This window comes from Meriones unguiculatus, chromosome 4, assembly GCF_030254825.1.
Source record: "Meriones unguiculatus strain TT.TT164.6M chromosome 4, Bangor_MerUng_6.1, whole genome shotgun sequence".
NCBI classification, from domain to species: domain Eukaryota; kingdom Metazoa; phylum Chordata; class Mammalia; order Rodentia; family Muridae; genus Meriones; species Meriones unguiculatus.
The window spans coordinates 125,142,818-125,167,524 of record NC_083352.1 but is presented as its reverse complement, the minus strand read 5'-3'; the positions used below and the strand labels follow the sequence as shown (position 1 = coordinate 125,167,524).

Sequence of the window (24,707 nt, the reverse complement as noted above, 5' to 3'; positions counted from 1 at the left end):
GGAGTTAGTGCAGTGGTGACAGGATTTGCAGAGGAGGGCCTCGGGCTGCTGACCCTCCTTACCTCATTCACCAGGAATGCAGTGCTTAGCTCTGACCCTGGGATGGCTCTCCTGTTTTCTGAGGCCCAGGATAGTGGCTCCATGCGATGACTGTGAGAGGGCTTCTGCTCTCCTTAGTTTTGAGCTGTCTCTGAATGGGTAGGAGTAGGCTGGCAAGGCAGGAGGGCTGTGATGGAGCTTAGGGGACGACCTGGCGTGGCAGCAGCGTGAATGAACATCAGTAAGCAGCTGTCTGCCGAGCTCTTGATGCATGGTCCCCACCCACAAGGACTGAGTGACTTGTCACTGCTCATGAAGGGGGTTAGTGAGCTAAAGCTACCTGCACACACCCTGAGGCTGGGGAGTGGTGACTGAGACCTAAAGCTGAGCTGTGTGTCCAGAGCCTCCAATTCTCACCGCCTTCTGGGATGTGCCATCGATTGAATAAGGAAGTTGATTGGGTGCAAGGTCAACAGAGGCCACGGGCCTGTGGCTGCCTGGGAGACTCACTAGAGCTGGATTCCATCCAGGATGGAACCGTAGGTGTGGTACTGGGCCTGTAGCGACCCTAGAAGCCTAGGACCCTGGGGCCCTGCCTGCAGGGAAACCAGCCTCCCTTCCGTCCAGGTCACTAGAGCAGCCCTTGCTGGGACTGCTAGCTAAGGAGGACTCCAAGGGTCCTCAGGCCTTGGCAAGGACCCCTGTTAAATGTGCCTGTTGATGTTCAGAAAGGGAAGAAGCAAGTACTAGTACCCTGTCCTGTTGTTGTTGTTTATTTTTTATTAGTTCGTTTTGTGTGTGTGTGTGTGTGTGTGTGTGTGTGTGAGAGAGAGAGAGAGAGAGAGAGAGTGTGTGTGTGTGTGTGTGCTGGTGATTGAACCCACAGCCTTGACTATATCAGACAAACTTTGTAGCACTGAGCTACACTGCCAGCTACACTGTCCCATCAGCCCCTGGTGGCTGCCTTGCCCTGGTCATGTTTGTGCCACCCTGGGAACTAGCTTAGGGATCGTGGTGATGTCTGTGACAAGAGGGGTGTGAAACAAGCCAGGAGTGCTGGGTGCTAGTCTTTGCAGACCACCTTCTAAGGGAGGGCTGGGGACAAATGTGAAGATGTGGTGAGCTGTGAGAGGGGATGCGCAAAGCTAGGAGGTGCATCCAGCTCTGGGTGACCAGCTGCTTAACCTTCTCATCCAGATGGGGGCAAGGACAACCAGGCTTAGTGTTTGGGTCTGCTTTAGGGGGCATGGAATGAGTATTAGGCATACAGAAGTACCTCCCAGGACGCCAGAGCCTAGTGGGAGAGAAGGGCGGTAGACATTGTTAGGCTGCAACTTCCATGTTAACAGCTGCAAGCAGCATCCCATCTGCCTCAGGATTTCTGTGTGTGCTCCTGTTCATGTATGTTGTGTGCACATGTGTCTTTTGATGCTTATACATGTGTGTGCAAATGTGTGTGGTGACCAGAGGCCAACCACAGGCATCGTATCTCAGGAGCTGTCCACCTTGTGTTTTGAGACAGGGTCTCTTAGTAGGACCTGGGGTTCACCAAGCTCCAGGAATCCTCCTGTCTCCAACCGTTCCAGCTCTGGGAACAAGTGTGGCTCTGGGAATTAAGGTGGCTCCTCCTTGAGTAGCAAGCACTTACAGACTGAGCTATCTCTCACCAGCCTGGGGACTTTTTTTTTTTTTTTTTGCAAGCTTCCTCTTACCCCTGTACCGACCCCATGATCCACCCCCTCCAGTGTTTTTCCTCCCTGTTCCCTGGGAGTTGCTTTCAGACCTAAAGCCAAACTGACCAGCATTTCTGACCTACTTCCTTGAGCAGCTCCTGATCCTACAAGTGTCCCCTGGCACCATTGACTCAGCCATCTGTATCAGTTAGCTCTCTCTGGGGCTTCATCAGATGCTGCTTGGGTGGTCTCCCAAAGTCAGGGCAGTCAGTGGGTAGGGTGCCTGGCATGTAAGAGTTGCTTATTCATGATACATATATGCACCCTGTAAGTCTTGGGACTTTTGCCTTCTGGTCAAGGAGACCATGTATTCTGAGGCATGATGGCAAGCCCTCCGATCATCAGTTTCGGAGTGAACACAGCCTGAGGTCAGAGTGAACACAGCTTGAAGTCTCTGTTCATTCTCTAGATCTCACTAATGGAAGCCATCTTGCTCAGATGGCAGACTTGGGAGTGTGTGGACCCTGAAAGCCGGCCACTGTTGCACTGTGGGCTTGTAGGGTCATGCTGGGCAGCAGGGGAGTAGGTGGAGGTTCTCTGCTGAGCTCACGAAGTCACACGAGGCTCCAAGAAGTGGCTGTCTGGCTGGTGTTCTGGGAAGCGTGGCAGATGCACCTCAGGGAAGATCGGAGCTGCCAGAGGAGAGGCTGCTAATGAACACTCTGGTTGTTTTCCTGTCAGATCAATGGATCAATATTCCCTTGCAGAAACTCTTAAATGAGAAGTCCTCTCAGTACAGAAATTTCCGAGTGAAGGTAAGTTGTGTCTTTCCTTAGCCTGTAATTATCCGTGTACATGCTCTACTCAAAAAAAAAAAAAAAAAAAAAAAGCCCCAAGTGGATTCATCCTGTAGGCTCAGCCTCAGTCCCTGGGAGCTTGGAATCTAAGAACAGAGTTCAGGAAGCTGTTGCATCCCACCTGCATGTCTCTAGGACACAGGTGTGTCCCAGGGCTAGCTCTGAGTCTCTCACTGACTTTCCCCAGGCTGTGAAATTACCTTTAATTCTGGACAGCTGCTGGCTTCCTGTTTGGCCTTCCTACTCACTCTCTCTCCATGAAGTGCTTGCTCAATTCAGCATCCAGAGGAAATCTGCCTTAGAATACAGTCACTTCACCCTGGTGGCTTCCTGTCATACTTGAAGCAATCTCTAACTTGAGCATCAAACACAAGCTGATCAAACCCTGGCCTTATACCATCGTTAGCCTCCCTACAATCCCCACCCCCCTGCACCAGAGTTGGACTCTCATGTATTCAAGGCCAGCCTTGAATTTGCTATGTATCCAAGGGGGACTGAGTTTCTCATCTTCTTACCTCCACCTTCCAAGTGCTGGCATTACAGTCATGTGCCTCCACATATGTGCTGTAAGCCCAGGCCTTTGAACATGCTAGGCAGGCACTCTACCAGCTGGGCCACCTCCCCATCTTCTGCTGTTCTCTGCTTTCTTTCTTCTCATTTGTCATGGAGACAGGCTCCCTTGCTTGCCCCAGAACTCCCCAAGCCCCTTCTCACCTTGGCACATGCTGTTCCTTTGTGTTGCAGAGGTCTTCTGCTTAGCTCATCTGTCATCCCCACACTTGAGGTCCTATGCCCTGCTGCCGCCTCTGCTGTGAGCTGGGTCCCCAGAAGAGATTATCAGCCCTCACTGAATTATCTGATTGTCTTGTCCCATCATCCTCACCACAGTGATAGCCCCTCAAGGACAGGGGCTTGTGGGCTGTGTTCTCTGTTCTGTCTCTAGTTCCTGAAACAGTACCCAGGGCCCAGTGACTCCTGGTATATTGGAAGAGCAAATGAAGGAATGAAGCTTTCAGGGAAGATCTGAGTTGGATGCACTTTAGGAACAGGCACATGACCTCACAGGAAGCAGGACCCATATGACTCCCCCTCTTTCTTTTCTTCCTTCCTTCCTTTCTTCCTCTTTCTTTCTTTCTTTCTTTCTTTCTTTCTTTCTTTCTTTCTTTCTTTCTTTCTTTCTTTCTGATTGAGGTTCATGTTCCCAGGTTGTCTGTGAACACATGATCCTTCTACCTCCATCTCCCAAGTGCTGGATTGCTGCACACATCACCATGCTTGTTCCCCCCACCCCCTCCTTTCATTTGGGTTATTTCATTTGGGAGAAGTTTGCTGTTGAAGTTACTAAGCATCCTAGGCCTCATTTCAGTGCCTTGGCTTAGGTACCATTATTGTGGCAGGCATTAGAGGAAATGGTGATGTAAGACCCAACCCAGGGTCTTACCAGGCTTGCAGGTTTAAGGTGCTATAAGAATATTTGATAATCTTATCCATCCACCCCATCCCTCTTCTTCATTCTCCTCTTTGCTTGTCCTAGGGAGGGACATCTCCAGACTGGGAGGCTAAGCACAGTTACCATCCAGGGCCAGAGTGTGAATGTGTTAGTTTGCTTTCTGTTGCTGTGATAAAGCATCTAGCAAAAGCAATTTGGGGATGAAAGGGTTTCACCGGCTTATATGATCCACCATTGAGGGAAGTCAGGGTATGAGCTCATGTAGGAGCTGAGGCAGGAACCATGGAGGAAAGCTGCCTACTGGCTCGCTCTTCCATGACTTGCTCAGCTTGCTTTCTTATACAGCTCAGGACCACATTCCCAGGGCTGGCACCGTTCACCGTGAGCTGGACCTTCTCACACCAACTGTTAATGAAGAAAAGGACCCATAGAAATACCTGATGGAGGCAGTTCTTCACCTGAGGCCCCTCTTCCCAAGTGGCTCTGGGTCGTGTCAGTTGACAGACTCTCACCCGCACAGAGGGCATTTGGAGTCTGGCCAGCCTGCCTTTCCCGTTCTCTGAGTACCATCTCTGTTGCTACACTCCTGGCAGAGTGTGCATTGTGCCCCTCCTATTCCTGGGAGCCACCATGTTCTAACAAATACAGAGCATGGTAGTGGGCCTGGAAATGCAGGCTCCTGTAGTAGAGGCAGCCAGTAGAAGGCAGTGGGACCAATTTCACTCTTTGTCCCTGTTTCAAAGAATGATACTATCATAAGTCCTGTTGTTGCAGTTTCTAAATCTTAAGAGACTCTGAGAAAACAGGAGTTCAGATGATGGTAGGCTTAGTGCTTTTAAGCAGGTTTTTTTTTTTTTTTTTTTTTTTGAGACAGGGATGGGCCAGACACCTTGGTTAGGACCTGGTTAGGACTATGGGCCATATCATTTTGTCCAAGCTGTGGTCTCTAAGGCAAAGGCCTTAGATCTTGTGATCTCCAGTCCCATCCGGCACCAGCCCTGGCCATGTTCAAGGAGCAGGATATAGAATGTGACTGTCATTGGGAGGTCTCCTGCTACAACCATTCTCTTTCCCAGAGTCTCCACTCCACTTGGTGCCAGCAGATCAAGTTCATCCCCCAGCTGAATGTGGTAGCCTCGTGTTCAGCCATTGAGAGGTCCTCTCTTGTTCTCGTAATACTGCCAGCCAAAGGCCCTGAGAAACCCAGGTAAGGAGCACCTGATGATGGGAGGTGGATAGCAGGTGAGTCCTGGACATATCTGGCTTCCGTCTGCCATGTGCAGATAGCCCTGCTGAGAGAGGACTTGCTTCTGGGTTGTTGTATCATCAGCAGGGCACTGTCCTGGGGCTCCTGCCAGGCTCCAGGAAGTAGCTTGTGTCCCATAGGCTGACAGTGGGTGTGGGACTTAGCACATGGGCTCTAGTTTCTGTTTAATCATCATTCTGGAATTTCTACCAGTAGCAAAAGGGTAACAGGCCTCTCTCAATTCTGTCTGTCTCTGTCTGACTGTCTGTCTCTTCCTCTCTATGTGTGTCTGTGGGGAGGGCGCGCATGCCTTACTGCACATGTGGAGGCCAGAGGACAACCTTGGGTGTGGGTCCTCACTCCCACTGTTTGAGACAGGGCCTCTTTGTTGTTGATGGCTGTGTCCACCAGACTGCCTGGCTTGTGAGATCATGAAGGTTTGGCATCACAGCTGTAGAAAGACTGGATTACAGATGTGCACTACAATGCCCAACTTTCCATGGCTTCTGGGAGTTCAAACCCAGGTCCTCAAGCTTGTATGGCAAGTACACTACCCACTGAGACATCTGTCCAGTCCTAGTTCACCTGTTTTACCCACTAATTTGTTAAAAACAAACAACAAAATCAAATCAACCCCAGCATATGTCAAGTAGGCAGACAAAAAGGCATCTCTCTCTCTCTCTCTCTCTCTCTCGAAAGCATAGAGACAGGGTCTCATGTAACCCAAGCAGGTCTTGAACTTCTGATCCTCCTGCCTCTACCTTTCAAGGGCTAGCATTATAGGCCTGTGCCACTGGCTGGGCTCAAGACTACTGGGTTCACCCCCTGAAAGAAGTACTGAAACCAGTGTTGTCACCCTGGGACCTCAAGTTTCTTTCTTAGAGAGTGAAGCCAGTGCCTACTTTGTTTACCTCCAGGATTCCTTGAGTGGATAATATTCTGTGTGGCATATGTTGATCCATATTGTACAAACAAGCAAACAAACAAACAAAAAAACTAATCAACCTCAGAATAAGTGAGTCTAGCCAAATGCATGCCTTATCCTTCTACAGCAAGCCATGATGCAGGAAGAGGAGAACCCTCACAAGCATGCACATTTATTCTTGAGACAGTTCTGACATGTTTCCTTCATTCTAGAGTTTCTAGTTTTATTGTATTTGATGGCAGGAGGAGGTCAGAGGGTCACCTCACCATGGCCTCTGGAGGCTGGCTCTGATGCCTTCCTTTTCTTACCTGCTTTGTCTTCCCATTCTAGACACACAGGCCCAGAGTTCACACTCCTGCTCCAGGCCCTTTGCTTCTCTCACCTGCAGAGTTCTTTCTTTCCTTTCTTTTCTTTCTTTCTTTCTTTCTTTCTTTCTTTCTTTCTTTCTTTCTTTCTTTCTTTCTTTCTTTCTTTCTTTCCTTTCTTTCTTCCTTCCTTCCTTCCTTCCTTCCTTCCTTCCTTCCTTCCTTCCTTCCTTCCTTCCTTTCTTTCTTTCTTTCTTTCTTTCTTTCTTTCTTTCTCTGGATTTAGATTTTGTTTAGATTTTGAGACAGAGTCTTGCTGTATAGTACAAGCTAGCCTTGAACTTGCCATCCTCCTGCTTCCATCACATGAGTGCTGGGATTATAGGCATGTGCCACCATATCTGGCTTTCTTGTTTTGTTTTTCCCTTGTTGCCAGGGGACCAGACCCAAGGTCTTGTGCTTGCTAGGTGAGTGCTCCATCACTGAGCTAATGCCCAAGCTTTCTCTTGTTTTCACTCCTTTTTTTCTTTTTAAAATTTTATTTATTATTATTGTTGTTATTATTATTATTGTTATTATTATTATTTTGAGACAGGGTTTCTCTGTGTAACCTTGGCTGTCCTGGGCTAACTTTGTTGATCAGACTGGCCTGCCTCTGCCTCCCTGAGTGCTGGGATTACAGGCGTGTGCCACTGCACCCAGCTGAAAATTTTTATTTTTGAAACATGGTCTTACTGTGTAGCCCTGGCTCATCTAGAACTCACTCTGTAGACCAGGCTAGCCTCTAATTTACAGAGATCTATCTGCCTCCTGAATCCTGGAATTAAAAGCATGTACCACCATTTCCTGCATCTTTCTTCTTTTCTTCTGAGATAAGGTTCCTCTGTATAGCCCCTAGTTGTTCTGTAGACAAGGCTGGCCTTGAACTCAGAGACCGACCTACCTTTGCCTCCTGAGTGCTGGGATTGAAGGCATTTGCTATACCACCTGTTGTTTTGTTAATTAATATTTTTATTTTAAAAATCTCAAATATATACATAAGAACATAAAAAAATCCATAATTCCTTATCATCCCTTGGGAACTAGTATAAGTTAGTATTTCCCCAAGTTCCTCAGAGTGCCTTGCTCTAATTCTTTGGAATTAGGCGCAGATGGTTTTGAGCAGAGGGATGGTGGGTCTAATGTATGTCTTCAAGTCCAAGGACCAGGAAGAGGTAGGACCACAGCAGGGAGGAAATGATCACAATAGTTTAGGCTATGCATGATGGTGACTGGGAGTTGGCCAAGAGTAGAGGTGGAGAGGTTGGAATACTTTTTTAAAATACTCATTTATTGTGTATACAATGTTCTGCCTGTATGTACACCTGCACACCAGAAGAGGGCACCAGATCTCATGATAGATGGTTGTGAGCCACCATGTGATTGCTGGGAATTGAACTCAGGACCTCTGAAAGAGCAAGCAATGTTCTTAACCTCTGAGCCATCTCTCCAGCCCCCAAGGTTAGAATATTTAATTTGGGAGTAGGTTGGAGGAGGTAGCACACATGTTCTCTGTCTGTCTGTCTGTCTCTCTCTCTGTGTGTCTCTGTCTCTCTGTATTTCTCTGTCTCTCTGTTTCTCCTCCTCTCCTGCCCTCTCCTGTCCTTTCCCTCCTCTCCTGTCTTGGTGCAGTACCACATCAGGGCAGAAGGTGGCATTATTGGCTGCCTGTTGGTCTCTGGCACTTGATGCTCTTTGGGGAGTAACCATTATAGGTGACACTTGAAGTTGCCATACCCGACTGCTGTAGAGTCAGCCTCACTTTCCCAGGGTCCTGAGTGACCATCCTCATTGTAGTTGGTCTTACCTGAGCTTTTCAGGTGGTTGAAGCCAGGAGCGGAACTGATGAGAATCAGGGATTGGGGTTGGAGCAGCTGGTGTGGAGTGTGTGAACTGACCTGCGCTGCTTCCCCTCCTTTTTCTTTTCTTTTTCCTTCCACCTCCCCCTTTGTTGAGTCACTGTCACTGCTCCCCTCTGGCTGCTGTCCATACACACAACCATCTGCAGATCTCCAGCTGGGGCCCTACACAAACCCTTTATAGTCCAGGCCCTACCTACCTCGCCTCTGACTACTTCTGCCAGCCCTATAACCTTGGACTTGCTGCTTCCTTAGTCTGAAGCCTCGAATCTCCCTGCGTGCTTTCCTTGGCCATTTCTAATTACCCTGCAGGTGTCTGCCTCCCATCACCTTCTTCGGAGAGGATATCCAAAATGAGCCATTCAGTTTCCCTCTGCTAAGCCATCCCATTGCTTCCCCTGCAGGCTCCCTCATAGTTGGCCCTCCTGTCTCTTTCCATTTCCTTGCTCCTGTGTGTTGCTTTGGAAGGGTCTGTAAGTCAGGGAGCAGGAGCCAGCAGATACCATAGATGAGTGAGTCGGTCTGAAGTAATTCCTTCTATCTTGTCTTGGTGACAGTTGTTGCAGAAAATTTCTCTGCACATATGCACATAGATGGAGGCATCTGTCTTTTGCTTTTTAAAAACATGTATTTAATATAGGGATGGTGGTATATACCGATGTTCTCCTGTGGAGGTCAGAGGACAACTTGTGGGAGTCAACTCTCTCCCATCGTGGTTTGGGTCCCAGGAGTCAAGCCAGGTCATCAGGCTTGGCAGTAAGCGCCTTTACCTCCTAAGCCATCTCACTGGCCCACATCTCTGGCTTGCCAGTGGGTGGAATAGCCATGCTTTCATGTGTTCTTGAAAAACTGAAGCGAGGCTGGAGGTTAGGAAACAGCTGGGAGGCTGCTACGGAAGCTGAGGGTCCCTAGTGTAGACATGCTGTGGGTCCCTAGTGTAGACATGCTGTGGGTCCCTAGTGTAGACATGCTGTGGGTCCCTAGTGTAGACATGGTGTGGTGTGAAGATGATAAGAAAGAGCTGGCTGTGTAGGGGGCTCACAGCCTTGGGATCCTGTTAGGGTCTCTTGGACCTTTGGACCCTGCCCAGCCCTTTCCTCCTCTTCTCCATTCCTGGGGAATGGAGCCATTTCCTGTTGTATTTACCAGGGCAGAGTCCTCTTCCCTCCATAGATCTGTGACTGTGGCACCCTTAGGTAAGCTCTTGATCTCAGTGCACTCATCTCATCAAGGCAATGCCACTGTGAGGATTGCATGTGGGAGCCCCGGTGACTTGTGGGATTTCACCCCACACAGAGTGAGGGCACAGTGCCAATGGCCCTGGGCTACTTTTAGAAAAATTACTATTTTTTTTTCTTCCTAAAGGGTGGGTGCTTCCCCATGAGCTAATGATTTTAGCACCTGCTACTTCAGCAGGAGTCCTGGGCTATGCTTTGGGTACTGGTGTGTGTGTGTGTGTGTGTATGTGTGTGTGTGTGTGTGTGCAACTGGGCAGGTCTGCGGCCTCTCTTCTTCTGGGTGGATAGATAGTGACCCTTCCCTACCAAGCACCTAGTTCTTCTCCTTCCCAGGTCCAGGGTGCTGCTCTTAGCCTTGCAACCCCCCACCTTGATTTTCTATCCTAGGTTATCATCGCTGAATTTAAGAAAAGGAATTCTTTGCTTTGATTACTGTCCAGAGAGGAACTTTTTGGGTAAGTAATCTTTGTGTTCCCCAGAAGCAGAGTTGGGGTGGGGGCTGCAGCAGCCTGGGGATTTTGAGGTCCAAGGACAGGCTCCATAGCACCCAGCCTATGTCAGGATTCCCCTGCTGCTGATCTACATTGCTGGGAGGTGGGGTGTGACTCAGAGTGTGTCAGAGACAGAGACAGAGAGAAAAGGGCAACAGGGACAGTGATAGATCACAGTGGCCTTCTCCACCTGTCAACTCTGGCTGGAGTTCGGGCCTGGAAGAAGGTCCCAGCGTAAGCTCTGGTAGCTGATACTCATTTCTTGACTGCAGTCACTGGTGGCTATGACCCCCACATCCGCCTGTGGAACCCCTTGGTCTCAAAAAAGCCAGTGTGGCTGATGAAGGGACACCAGACATCAGTGACGCACCTCCTCGTGAACAGCAAGTACACCAGCATCCTCATCAGCATTTCCAGGGACAAGGTGTCATCCTCGTGGAGTGTCATCCTTTGTCCCCCATACCTCCAGCTCTGTTCCCTGGGAAAAGACACTAACCCTGGGGTGATAATGTAGCTTGGCTAGTATTGGGAGGAGCCTGTGGCACAGAGGTAACCTTCCTGGCCCTGCTCTTACGCTTTGCCAAAGATCCACAGGGAGGTGCCCTAGAAGAGTCATTATGCAGGTGGCCACAAGCCTCTGGCTCCCTCTGGTGGGTGTGGAGCCCAGCTCTAAGCGGTCTAGAACTGGCCTGGAGTCAGGGAGCAAGTGAAGATCAGAGGTAGGGCATGGGCTGCCTGCTGTTTTTGCTTTAGCTTGCTGAGCTTAGGAGGCCAGGCAGGCCAGGGGTGCTTGGGAACCTAGGTTATCAGACCATTAGTTCAGCCTCTCTAGGCGGGGCTGGGGCTACAGCAGACACATTATATGTGGTGGCCTTGCTCACAGGAGCATCCCCAGGACCTAGGATGCTGGCTGCATCTGCAGACCCTTTTGCCTACTCCCTACAGAACATTCGAGTGTGGGACCTGCATGACTATGTGTGCCTCCAGTCCTTCTGTGGGAAGTTTTTCCCTCTGGGCAACTGCCCCATCACCAGTGCCTACTTCCACAGAGACAGCACCCTCATCTGTAGCACCTACGACGTGAGTGGCTGTCCTAGGACTTGGACACAGCTAGCAGGGTCTGTCCTGTGCTGGCTTGGCTCTGGAGTTTGTGAGGCTCTGGCTCTTGAGCTTCCTTGAGAGTGGGTTCTGGACCCCAGCCCATCCTCTTTTCCACCCCTGCTGTTTCTATTCCTCTCTATGCCTGCACTCTTTGGATTCTCCTGTCATCCCTCCACGCTCCTTTGGCCCCATCAGTTTTAACTATGAACTCCAGGAAGGCAGAGAGGCCCTAGAGAAAAGAAAACTGTCAGGAAGAATGCCTGTGAGCTATTCTAGACCCTGCCCACAGGTCTGCTCTGACTTTGAGGATGGAAAGAGGGAGGACTGGCTAGAGCCATGATGGGGCCTGGTACCACATGGGAGCCAAGGGATGGGCCAAAGACAGGAGCTTCTGTCTAGGGAGCTTCACTGAGGCCATATACCCACTGTTGGCGGAGCACTCTGTTAAGGGTCACAGACATCTCTCTATGCACATGGCTGGCTCTCCTCTTTGCAACAGGTTTATGGAGAGAGAGAGAAAGAGAGAGAAGGGTAGGTGTTTACTCTCTGCTGGGTGCTGGACTGGCTGCTAGTGTTTTTTTTTTTTAATTTTTTAATTAAGTAAACCTTTGAAGGTCATTTTCAATCATTCTGGGCATTAGTGTAGGCTCTCTGGGTGGGGCTGTGGCAGCATTTAATCCCAAGCTTTGTTGGGGTGTGAGAGCATATTACTAAGGCTAATTCGGTAGGAAGTGCAAGGTCATGTGACAGTGTCGGATTCTAAGGGCTCATGGGCACAGGAATTCTCCTCTGAGTGGCACTGGAATGGTTACAGAAGGCTTCCTGAGGGTGTTACTAGATTTGTGGGTCATAATTTATACCTCCAGTCAAGTTCTCAACAAGCCCACTAAAAGAACCAAGTTAAGTCGGGAGCGGTGGTGCATGTCTGTAATCCCAGCACTTTGGGAGGTGGCTCTCTGTGAGTTTAAGGCCAGCCTGGTCTATAAAGATAGTCCAGGACAGCCAATGTTACAAAGAAAAAGCCTGTCTCAAAAACCAACCAAACAAACAAATAAACAACAACAACAAAAGAGCCATATCAACAGCGGAAAACAGAAAAAGGAGATTGGTGGTCACATTGGGACGCAGTCTAGCAAACTCCAGTGGTCCATCTTTGGGGTCCTGAAGTGAGATCCAAGTTTAAATAGAGGGCCAAAGGCATGCATATCTAAACAGTCCCAGGCAAGTTGTGGTCATGCTCACTATTGACCCAACATTATCTGGACTCCAGTCTCATCCTGTAAAATAGTCTGATGAGTTGTCAGAACTATGTGTAATCTCTTTTTGGGAGACAAGCATCTCTTCTGGCTGGTACCCTTTCCTTCTCCCAGCGTGAGATCCCCAGGGAAATTCCCATTTCTCTGGGGTCCATTTTTCCAACAGTCCCATAGTCAGATCGAAAGATACAAGTGTCTCTTTACAATATCTTCATGTCTGCCTACAAAGGGAACACCTGGAAGGTGAGAGGATGATGGACTTGGGCCTCAAGGTTATTGGATCATGAGGGACCAGGAGTCCCAGTCCTGGGAATAGGGACCTTGGAGTGGGGTAAGAGGAGAAATGGAATTCTGAGTTGTTGAGGAGCCTTGTGCGGATGTCCTGAGGTTTCTCCTCCAGACTTTTGTCACAGAGGGCAGAGCCCATGTGACTGCACAGCTGTTGGTCTCCCCCCATCTTGCAGATTGGGATCCTTGGAGGATACTTGGAGTCCCAGGGCCCCACGAAAACAGGGAAGATGACCACTCACAGCTCAATCCTGTGTGCCGTCCTCTACAGCAAGATATTTAAACAGGTGAGTGGGCAGGACTGGCCTCAGCAGCTGGGAGGAGTGCCGGTGTCAGAACCCGGGCCTTTCTATGTACCCACGTCTGCATTCAAGTGTCAGTGAGCTCACATGGCACTCTGGAAATGGTTAGTGCTTTCGTAGTTCTGGTGTCTCCAAAATCTAGATAGGAAGTATTGCAGACCGGTTGGCATGGGATCTGACTGAGCTCCCTGATCTGGATTGTTGACCCTCTGGGCATCCCTGCCTTGGCCTGTGTCACTTAGGTCAGCTCTGGGCAGGCGGTCTTCTTAGCAAGGAAACAGATGCTGGTGTGGGGTAGTCTTCAAGGTTCCCATCCCATGAGCTACCCTAGAGTACCTCCTTGCAGAGGCTGCATTCTGTTTCTTATGAGAAGGACAGAGCAGCCTGTGCCCTCGGCTTAGGAGATGTGTTAGTGTGGGCAGGGCAGCTGGGCACACAGAATACTTCTAGGCATCGTGGACAGAAAGGGCTGCAGGCTTCTGGCCACTCCCAGCAGCACCTCACGTCAGATCTGGGCAGTGGACAGGGCAGCTGTCCATGCAGGACTGGCCTCTGGCTATGTAAGGCCAGGGCTGCTATCCCATTCCAGCTTTTAGCGCCACTTTCTCAGTGTCCAGCTGCCTTAGGGCTCTTCAGTGCTACAAAGGAGCATTTTATTCCTGTCTGTAAACATGCTCAGCTCTTCTCAGTAGCAATGTCAATCTAGAGTAACTTCTCAGGCCACTCTTAGAACAGGCTGAAGGCAGAGAAGCCACTGCTATCTTGCTTCTTCAGCGCTTCTCTGTGGAGGTGCTGGGAGTCTGTCCCCTGCTTAGATTTTTCTCTCTCATTTTGGTCCTGACTAAAGGTGCTTTGGCAGGCATGTCTCTATACAATGGATTCTTTTCTACAGAGAGAGTGATAAGTGTGTTGATGTAAACCACACCTCTTACCCCATGGGGAAGAAAATGAATATTAATGTGACACCAAATATGAATAACTGTGGTCTGGGAACATGGATTCGCTTTGCCCCAAATTACATGTTCTGATGTTGAAGTGGTTACATGAGCTTTTATAGTCACAAGATGAAAGAAAGCCATAAACGGAGGCATTTCCCCAGATGTATTGGTGGGAGCATGAGGTAGGTGAGTGACAGTAAAGCTGGGGTCACCCTGCTGTTGGTCTCAGATGTTAGCTGATGTTGTTCTCTGCCTTCCTGTCAGTGGAAGCTGGTGGTTAGCTAAGCTAATACAGTTTAAAGGTGTTTACTCAGAGTTGAAAGGGTGCTAGGTCAGACACAAAGGTGGACAATGAGTGGCTGTTAAGGGAACTAAAGATAGCCCAGGATCATTTGGGTCTGGATCTGTAACAGTCCAACCTTCCATAGTCATGAAGTTTAAACAACTCCACTAGTGCTGTAGAATCTTTAAAATAGGTGTGGCTCTCCCATCTCTTCTGGGAACTTGAGCTCCTAAGTGCCATTTTATTTTTTTGCACTAATGGGGGCTTTATGAAATTAACTCATTTAAAAAGAGTTGTAGCTGCAGTTTGTGACACAGCTCAGGAAGGCCTGTTTTCAGGCACAGTTTGTTGAGGTGAGGGTCGGGATGTGGAGGGGAGAGGGGCCACGACATACTTAGGACTGCTCTGCAATGAGTGTGTGTGTGCGTGTACGTGCATGTGTGCCTACAGGTGGTGAGTGGCTGCCTAGTGGGCACCGTGAGTGTGTGGGACATCACCACGGGCAAGAAGAGGATGGAGTTCTCTGTGTGTGGCATCCAGCAAGCCGAGCTGACCGCCATGGCACTGGACGAGTCGGAACGGTGTCTGCTCACAGGCTTGCGTGATGGCATATTGCAGATGTGGAACTACAACACAGGGGAGTGCCTGATGAGCTTTCCCAACCCGGACGGAGTGGAGGTCAGTGGGATCCATCAGCTGGGGATTTCCATGTGTCTGAGAGGCTGCACAGCATGGTCAGGCTGCCTACCTTCAAACCTGCCTGAGCCTTTGGGCTCTCCTCCCTATCGAGGATTCCACACATGCCAATTGCTCTTGCATTTAAAATCTGCAAGGATGTATTTATTGTTCTTCCGCACCCTGGGGCTTTGGGTTGTGTTTTTAGCAGTGGGAGTATTTGATCTGGAGGCTCCTATGCTCACTCCTTTATGATATGGTTAACAGTTTTATTGTAGATGAGGGAGAGAGAGAGAATGAGAGAACAAGAGAGAGCATAGGAGAATAAGATAGTGAGAAAGAGAGTATAGTGAGAATAATGGTGCATGGCGATGGGGGAGGATTGCCATTATAAAGAGAACCAATGGGCATCTGGGAAGAGGGAAACCTGGGGCAGTGAGAAGGGCTAGGATGCTAGCATGGACTTTGAAATGTGTAAGAGGTACTTGAGATACCCCGGGAGCCTGGAGGCCAGCATGGGCTTTGATAGGCAGATAGGTGCCACGGGTATCCCTTCTGCCAGAGGAATGGAAATGACTCCTTTTGGAAGATAAGAAATGGTTTCACAAGTTCCTGAGGAATGCTGGCTTTCATGTAACCACCAGAAATCCTCCTGTAGTCCGCATCGATCTCATTTCTGGACATCTGGATAGCCTGAGACAAAAAGTACTTGTTAGGGCTCTAGGAACAGTCCATGGATAGAGCATAGAGCAGAGGCAGCATAAGTGCCTCTGGGACTTGAGCCCCTTTCCGTTAATCTGTGCAGAAATAGTACTTGGTCAAGAAGCCAGAGGAGAGGGTTCTGAGGAGAGAGCTCAGCTGGTGGAAGAGTTTGATCCCCAGCATCCATATGAAAAGCTGGGTATGTTGACATGGGCTTCTAATCCCAACACTGGGGAGGTGGAGACAGATCTCTGAGGTTTGCTGTTCTGCCAGACTAGCCTAATTGGTGAGCTCCAGTTCCCAGTAAGAGAGCTCTTTGCCCCAAACAAAGTGAATAACTGAAAATCTACACTGGAAGTTGACCTCTGGCCTTCATTTGTGCATGTGTACACACACAGACACACACACAGAGACAGACAGACAGACACACACACACGCACACACTAAACAGGGGATTTAATACTGATCTATGTGCTATCCTCAGCTGTTATCAGACCTTAGCTGGGTTACAGTCAGGTCACATGTTGCTCAGTTATCTCTTCTGTAAAATGTCCATGGGTACCCACATTTTCTGTCTCTTTCAGACACACCAGGTTTGATGGTCTCTAGTTCCCTTCAGGTAGATAATTAGCAGATGCTCTGAAAGCTCAGCAATGGCATTGACTCTAGGAATTTCCACCTTCATTGAGTTTTGACTTCCTGGTGGGTACATTTAGGAAAGCACCTGGGCTCAAAGGCATGCTCTCTGAGGAGTCTATTGCTCTGCTTTCCTTATCTCCAACAGATTAGTGGAATTGTCCACATGAAGAAAGCATACTACATGGCGGGGTGGAGCAAGAGAATCACCCATTTCACGTGAGCAGCAAGCGTGATGGGAGGTTTGGGCGGGGTGTCTCCCCTTATCTTGTGCTTTCCTCGTTGTGCATTCTCAGCCGCTGCAGTGGCTAGCAGGCACCTGTGGTGGCTACCAACCATTTCATTGCTCCACCTGTGCATCTGCCCATCCATTCCTTTACGTGGAGAGATGCTTCCTACTGTTGGTGATAGTCATGGCAAGAGCAATAGTCTCCATCTGCGTGGAGCCACTCATTCTGTGGGGGAATTACATCAATCTCTTATGACAAGATGCCATTGGCTGGTAGCTTGTAAAGTACAGGAATTTATTTCCTATATTCCTGGAGGTCTAAGCCAAAGGCATTAGCAGGTTTGGCTTTTAGTGAAGCCTGCTTCTTGGTTCTAGAAGGTTCTTTCCTTTCTATAATCTTACAGGGTTGAAGGTTCCACCCATGTGACCTCACTATATTCCAAAGGCTTGGCTTCCTTGTGCACTCACACTGGGGGTTAGGTTTTAATACATGCATTGGAGAGAAACAAAACAAAACTCAGTCTATAGTGTTCTACCTCTGGCTCCCCAAAATTCAGGTCCTCAGGTGCAAAATGCATTTCGGCAGCCCTCAAGCTCTTTTCAGAATTGGTGCCCTGGAATTGCTGGGCTACATAATTATCTCAGAGCTGACACCTTTCCCAAGGAACTAAGGGGCAAGAAGGGACAAGGCCACCAACTAGTTAGATGTGGATGGGACTGAGTGTACCATTTATCCTGAGGCAAGTTCTCTCTTGGCCGTAACAATGTGACATGGGCTAGTTATGTATACTTCCAGAGTCCACCAGTGAGATGGGTACGGGGCAGGTGAATGGGGACAGGAGGAAAGAAAGGAACAATAAATCCCAATGAGTCTGAACTCATTAAAACAAATTTCAGATCTCTCATCCACCCACCATCCATCTATTCACCCATCTATTCTATCCATTCATCCATCCATCCATCCATCCATCCATCCATCCTCCATCCATCCATCCATCCATCCATCCATCCATGTCTGCCTATCTCTCTCTCTCTCTAACTAATTTCTACCATCTATCTATTTTTTATGCCATGGCATACATGGCAGAGGTCAGAGGATAATTGTGGGAGTCAGTTTGTTACTTCTACCATGAGGGTTCCAGGGATTGGACTCAGATCATCACGATTAGCAGCAAGTGCCTTTATCCACTGAGTCATCTTAAGACTCCAAAATAATCCTCTTTTTTGGTCCTCTGCCTCCAAGGCCCCTGAGATAGAGACCCTGTTTTGCAGGGGCTAGACATATAAGGCTCTAGACAATCTGCTTTCTTGCCTTTGGAAAGCTGGGATCTCTTGGTGGCCCTGGGCCCAGGTGATAACCCCTGTGATGATTCTAGTCCATGCATGGGTCCTGTGGCTGGCTGGGGCTGGAGTTTTGAACCCATGGCTTTGTCTGCTGGAATCTAGATGATAGAAACAGCCAAGCTTTCCTATTTCTGTTGGTATAGCTTGTATCATACTACCATTCTCAGGAGCTATGGCTAAACAACATGATATCAGAATGTGAGATGACAGACTATGAAGTGAGGTGATGAGAGCAAGGGGTGCTGAGGTACAACCTGTGCTGGTGGCCTCTTTTCTGATACTCTTTTGCAGCAGGAAGGACAGTTTAAATGCCTGAATTCATCTTTGAGTCATTCTTCTATTGTCTTAGGCAGTGGTTCTCTGGGGCCCTTTAATACAGTTCTTCAAGTTTTGGTGACCACTCCAAGCATGTATCATTTTTTTGTTGCCACTTTATAAGTGTAATTTGATTGCTGTTATAAATCATAGTCTAAATATATATGTATATATTGGAAATAGAGGTTTGCCAAAGAGTCAAGACTCACAGGCTGAGAACCACTGGTGTTAGGGCATAGGGCTCAGCTTCTGCCAAGTGGTTGACCAATAGTGTTCTCATCAGACAGTCTGGACCACACCCTGGCAGGCTCATCTTTCCTTTCAGTTGATAAAGGCTGAAAAGAGAAGGTCTCAACTCTGTTCTTTACCCCGTTTTGGTGCTATGGACTGAGCCACAGCCTCATATGTGCTAGGCTAATGCTCTACCATTGAGCAGCAATCTCAGATTTTCTTCCCCTTGGCTCAACAACTGTGTTTTAAAAATTATTACTCTTTTCTAGAATAGTACTATGAACAGGAGAAAACTGTCTATACCTTCAAATGTTTTTTTTTTTCTTAGAAATCTCATTCAAACATATATCTGAGTCTCAAGGCCTGCAAACGCTACTTGCTACAATGCACTAGAATGTGACACAGTCCAGCCAAGTTCTTTATCACTCTGTACCAAGGATGGCTCAGCCTTCAGTTTCCAGTAGTGGGTTCCTCATTTCTACTTGAGATGTCAGAATGGCCACTGCCATCTGTATTGTTACCAGCAACTTAGGATCACTTAGGTAATATTTGAAAAGATGGGGCTGGGCATATAACTTAGTGGTTGAATACAATCTTAGCCTGGGTTCCAGCTCCAGTGTCGGAGAAACACATTGTCTCTCTCTCCCTCTCCCTCTGTATCCTGTAGCTAAGCTGGCCTTGAGCTCCCTTATGTAGATGATGTTAGAGTTTTGATCCTCTTGCCTTCACCTCTCTGGTGATAGGATCATAGCCATCACCACCAGGCTCAGTTTATTCAGCACTTGGGATCAAATCTAGGGCTTCACACATGCTCGTCAAGCACTTATCAATGGAGCTACATCCCAGCATGGCCTTCTCTATTCCTCTTTCTATGCCCTTGCCTGAACCACCCATGTCCTTGCTGGAACCATCCTTGATGGCCCAGAGGTGCTGATACAGGCTTTTCCTGGTGTATGTCTTAGAACTTTTCCAGTTTCTGTCCATTTGCTCCCTCCAGAGTTAGCTGCACATTTTTAGGTGTTACCTGTTACAACAGCACCTTGCTCCTCTGTATAGTTTCTACCTTACTCATGTAGGCCACTGTAGCATACCATCACAGAGTGCATGGCATACAAACTATGGAGGTTTGTTTCTTGCACCCGTAGAATCTGAAAGGTCCCAGGCCAAAGCATTGTGGAGTCTTGTGAGAGAGCCTTTCTTCATTTATAAAGGGCCATCGTCTTGCTGTAGTTTCTGTGTGTGGGAGGGGAAGGGTGAAGGATCTCTCTTTGGTTTCTTTATCACACCATTCATGAGGCTTCCATTGTCACAACCAGATGTCATCCAAGAGGCTCCATTCCTCACCTGAGGATTAGGTTCTAACATAGGAATTTTGAGTGCATGCAAACACTCAGTCTCTGTTAAGTAATGAGATAACTGGATTTATGAAGGTTATTGAGTGGTGTGGGGAAAGAGCAGAGACCTTGGTTAGTATTGGAGAGTGCTCTGAGCAGCTGAGTCAAGGAGGCCTAGGGAGAGATGTGAGCTCAGGGTAAGCGGGAGGGGTGTCAGGGAAGTACTTGGGATGGGACCAACATGCACAAGGTGCCCTCTGTTACAGGAGGCCTGGTCACAGCTATCATTTCCCCTTGTTTAAACCTGAGTCTTTACTCAGGAGAAGAATCAAGCCTCATTATTTGTAAACCTCAATAGCAGACCCTTTATGTGTGGTGCATAGTGGGTGCCTAGGAAATGAGGTCAGTGGGGGGCTTTGAACCAGCTCCTGGACTCCCTGAGATAATGCTGCTCTAAGTTGGCTTCTGAATCCTAAAGGCTGTGGTTTCCCACAAAGAGCATTGCAGCCTGTGAGCTCTTGGCCCTCCTGCCTCTGGCCATGTGCACACATTCCACAGGACCATGCTGGTACTCTCCTGCTACCACTGGCAGACCTTCCACACGGAGGACATCCTGTGCATGGCCAAGTATCAGAACCAGTTCCTTGGGACCGCTTCCTACAATGGCGACATCATTTTCTGGAATGTGAGCATGTTGAAGCCCATCTTGAGTTTCAATGCCTCTAGGAGCCCTTTGCCTATACAGCTGAAGAAGGTACAGTCATAGTGCCTTGCATTCTCGTACTTTTTTAGGCACATTTCACCCCAATCACAGTCTCCTTTTATTTTTGTCTGGGCTGTGGGACAGAGTCAGGGAGGGAGAGAGAGAGCACCATGGAAGCAGAGAAAGAAATGGATGGTTGTACTGGGGTGAGGGGTTTGATAGTGAGGCTAGTGGAATGAGCATCTTGATGTGACAGAGGAGAAAACAGAGGCCTGAAGAACTTAGGCACCTTTCTGAGGGCATACATCCAATAAAAGGTAGACCTAGACCATGACAGTCTGGCTCCAGGGCCTGCTAGTGATATGCTCTCCTTTTCAACAGATTATTTCCTCCCTGAAGATGGTCCACTGTTAGCTTTTCATTGCTGTAGCAAAATACCTAACAGAAGCAAGTTAAAAGGAGGAAAGACTTAACTTGGTTCACAGTTTCAGAGATTCCAGTCTGCCGTGGCAAGAGGGCCAGGCCAGCCAGAGTAGCTCACATCAGGGTGACTAGAAAGCAGACAAAGGGGTGCCAGAGAAATGGGCTTCCTCTTTTGTTCCAGCTGGGCACACATTCAAGGTTGATCTTTCCTTCTTTTTTTTTTTTTTCCTCCTTGAGAACACTTTCACAGACACCCAGGGACTGCTTTACTCTTCTCTAGGTACTTCCTAATCCCATCAAGTTGGCAGTAGTTCCTGCCCACAGCTTCCCTATTTGAGCAGTAATCTTATACATGGCTCCCCAGTCTCATGATTAGGGATATAGGCAACTTGCCCAATCTTTAAATTGCAAGTTTAGCACAGTCTCTAAATTGCTATGTTGTAGCAGCCTAAAGCTGGAATGGTGCTAGAGGTCACCTTCTCCAGTGGGTGGAGGCCACCTCTTTGTAGGTACACTGATGGGTAGAAGCTCTTGCAGAGGTCTGGGGCTCTAATAGGTACTACATCCCCATAGACAGCTCAGTGTTTTATCTGTTTTATACTGTGGGCTTGCCTGAGGTTGAAAGTGACTAAGCAAATATTTGGAAACCACCATCCATGTTTCAGATAGGGAGATCCAGTCTCTCTCAGCAGCTGTGTCCTGCCTAGGGCATTAGTAATAGGCACAGGAGTATGTTTATAAGATCTGGTCTGAGGTCTCTCAGGCATAAGATTTCTGGGCAGCAATGCTGGGCTCCTTATAGGGCTGGTAACCTCTGTTCTGGGTCTAGGAGGCCCCGTGATGGGGTCTCTGGAGCTGGCCCTCTCTCTGCACAGGTGAAAGAGGCAGAGGAATTCGAATTTAAAGCCCCAAACAGCGAAGAGCAAAAGTGGGCTCACTCACCTGGCAGGAAGCCTTCCGCCTCTGCGATACGGAGGCTGATGTCAGCTCCCCCGGTGATGCATCACCAGAGAGACTCTGAGCAAAAAAGGAAAATGTCTCAGGAGGTGGGAGTGAGCCCATCCCTCCTGCACCTACAGCTCACTTGTTCTGACCATATGGGGGGGATGGGGGTGGGCAGGGGGTAGGTTACCTCTCTGGTTTGATCCCATTATGGCTGATCCACTCTGCTTACTCAAGTCTGGGGATGGCCCCTTCCTAGAGCATCTCCAGCCCAGGTCTGAGAGTTGAAAGCTTATGAATAGGACCTACAGGGTACACAATTCTAGAAGCCTAAATTGAATGATAGGTCATGGACTACAACTTCTCTTCTTAAGAGGGAGCCTCCTGGCCTGGCCCCGGTTCAGGAGTGAACTATAGGGGTCCCCAGTCACCACCTCTGCAGAGCCTAAGCTTCAGTGCAGAAGGGCAAAGGGTAGCAAGATGGTCTTCACTTCCAAGCCATGAAGGCCTAGGATTTATATGACAACTCTGCTTTTTTTTTTTTCTTTTAGGATGTAGGAAGGGAGCAAGGGTTGAAGGAGGGTAAACTGACCTTGGGCTTGTAGGAGTGATAATATTTTCCCAACGCTGAGTATAGGAATGCAGGGGCAGAGGGATGGAGGAAGCAGCCCAGTTGCTTCTGCAGCTGAGGTCTGACTCCCATTCCTGAGGCCTGAAACTTGAATGAAATGCCAGCTTCCCCAGTCCCGAGTATGGGGCCATGTAGGCCAGCTCCTGCAGGGTCTGCTGAGCTGAAGTTCTCTTGTGAGATGTACATACTTCATAGTCCTATGAGATGTGCGGTGATGTGAAGCGCTTACAAGTCATGGCACTCTGAGAGTCAGGCTCTTCAGGGTGCTATGAGAATCAGTAAAGTGAATACATATTACTGTCAGACACTGTGCTGATCAGTTTAGGCCTCTGCACTCACAGCTTGGGAAGAATGGGGGTTAGGTCTCTCTAGCCTCACTTCCAGGCCAAAGGAAGGGTCTACCCTACAGGCAAAGTTGCCCTACAAAACAAAGTTGCTCGTCACTTAGAATGGAAATCTCCTATCCCCAGAGTATCCTAAGCCCCAATCAGATACCCCACTGGCCTTTGTGCAGGGTGGTGTCTCTTTGACTGCTCTTTTATCCACTGCCTCTGACCTCCATGGTCTGTAGGAGGGAGGATGCTGTGCAGTTACCTGGGAGGCCAATTTTTATTTTCAGAAACCTCCCAGTGCTCAAACAGCCAAATTATCTACTGAGTGCCCCAATAAAATAATTCTTAAACAGCCAGGTCAAAAAGATGCTCAGAAGAAAAAGGTGGATTTCTGGGGGAAGCTGAACCTGCATCCCAGTGTGTCCGTGGAAAAGGTGAGCTGTGCTCAGCATGGGAGTGAGCCTCCAGGATGGGTAGGGTGGGTGTGCCACAGGACTGGGGAAGATTTGGAATTCCAGAGAAGATGGTTAGGGTCTGGGTTAGGGGTGGCCTGGGAGAGAAGTGGCTTTTCTAGAAACCACTGTTGGAAGGCTCTCTCTTGGTCTGGGATGGTGTTTTATAGTGGGGTGCAAGTTGGGTTGATTCATCTGTGCTTATCTCTTCCTCCTGTACCTGTCTTCTCTCTGACCTGGACTCCTCACTGTGGTACTCTTAAGGTTTCTGAAGACCCACAGCCTAGCGGCGATGTGGAACTGTAAGCTGACATAAACCCTTGGTCATAGTGTTTTATCACAGCAAAAGAAATCCCAACTAACACACTTATATACTAGGGTGTTGTTAAACTCTTACTGAGGCTGATGACCCTGGGCTTTGGCTTGCCCTGCTCCTATCTCTCAAGCACTGGGACTCCTTGGCTTGTGTAGTGTTGAGGGTCGGACCCAGAGTATCATGCATGCTAGGCTGGTACTCTTCTTTTCTGCATGTTTATACGTACGTATGTATGAAGAGTCTACAGAGGCCAGAAAATTGCACTGAATCTCCTGAGGATCAAGTTCTAGAGGACATGAGCTTGTCCTGGCTTATTTCTGAAAGGGCCCAAGAGAGACCTTTTAGCCTCCTGTGGTTGAGAACTTACTGCAGCCATGGACTGAGGGAGCCTGGGAGCCCAGTGTGAACCCAGCATCTCCTTCTATGATGAGAGGGGACTATGTTTGGGGTTTCAGGGACTTGGGGGGTCAGAGCCAGAATACAACAGGAATAGCATTGGTTATCTGTGTTTCTTAATGATACACATCCTGCCTAGTCCTGCCCAAACCCAGCCTCCTGCCTGTACATGCCCTCACTGCCAGCTACACATCTGGTCCTGTGCCCTACCTTGGCCCACAGTTCTTGGAATGATGCCACAGGCCTGAGTATTCTCCCTCTGGCTGTTCTGCCGTCCCAGCACTGACAGTGAAGGATGGCAAGGAAGCCTGTTTTTCCCCAGTTCAGAAATGAGACACATTTGTGGTGTAGATGATGATAAGTCCTGTCTGGCATCCTCTTATAGCTTCCATGGGCACCCACACTTATGTGCACTGCCCCCCCCCAATAACAAAAAATCCTATAAAAATAATTCAGGCATGCTGGACTTCCTTTATTTGAATTTTTTCTATGCCCCTATGCTGTATATATATAAAGATATAATTTTGGTTTCAATACCAAACTGAGCATTTGAAATTGTGGTTCAGTATTAATTTTTTAAAAAAATATAGCAGCATTCAGCGGGAAACCTTTTCTGTCAGAACTCACTGTTACAAACTTCATTCCTTTCACTTGTTTTGTATAGGGACTGATCTAGGTTTTTGTTTTGTTTGTTTCTGTCTGAAGTGTACTATACTTTAAGAGTCATCATCTTTTAAGAAAGTCACACACCAGGTC

General features: G+C 48.4%; 1 protein-coding gene across 1 annotated transcript in view; it reads left to right on the top strand.

Moving 5' to 3' along the window:
• Positions 1-24,707, top strand: part of Efcab8 (EF-hand calcium binding domain 8) — a 66,812-nt gene that overhangs the window by 23,921 nt on the left and 18,184 nt on the right. The window contains 13 exon segments of the mRNA XM_060383247.1: positions 2,454-2,527; positions 5,096-5,226; positions 10,019-10,086; positions 10,395-10,546; positions 11,068-11,202; positions 12,944-13,054; positions 14,741-14,968; positions 16,452-16,522; positions 18,877-18,885; positions 20,315-20,536; positions 21,327-21,344; positions 21,799-21,928; positions 23,141-23,221. Coding sequence (XP_060239230.1) covers positions 2,454-2,527; positions 5,096-5,226; positions 10,019-10,086; positions 10,395-10,546; positions 11,068-11,202; positions 12,944-13,054; positions 14,741-14,968; positions 16,452-16,522; positions 18,877-18,885; positions 20,315-20,536; positions 21,327-21,344; positions 21,799-21,928; positions 23,141-23,221 — 1,430 coding nt within the window.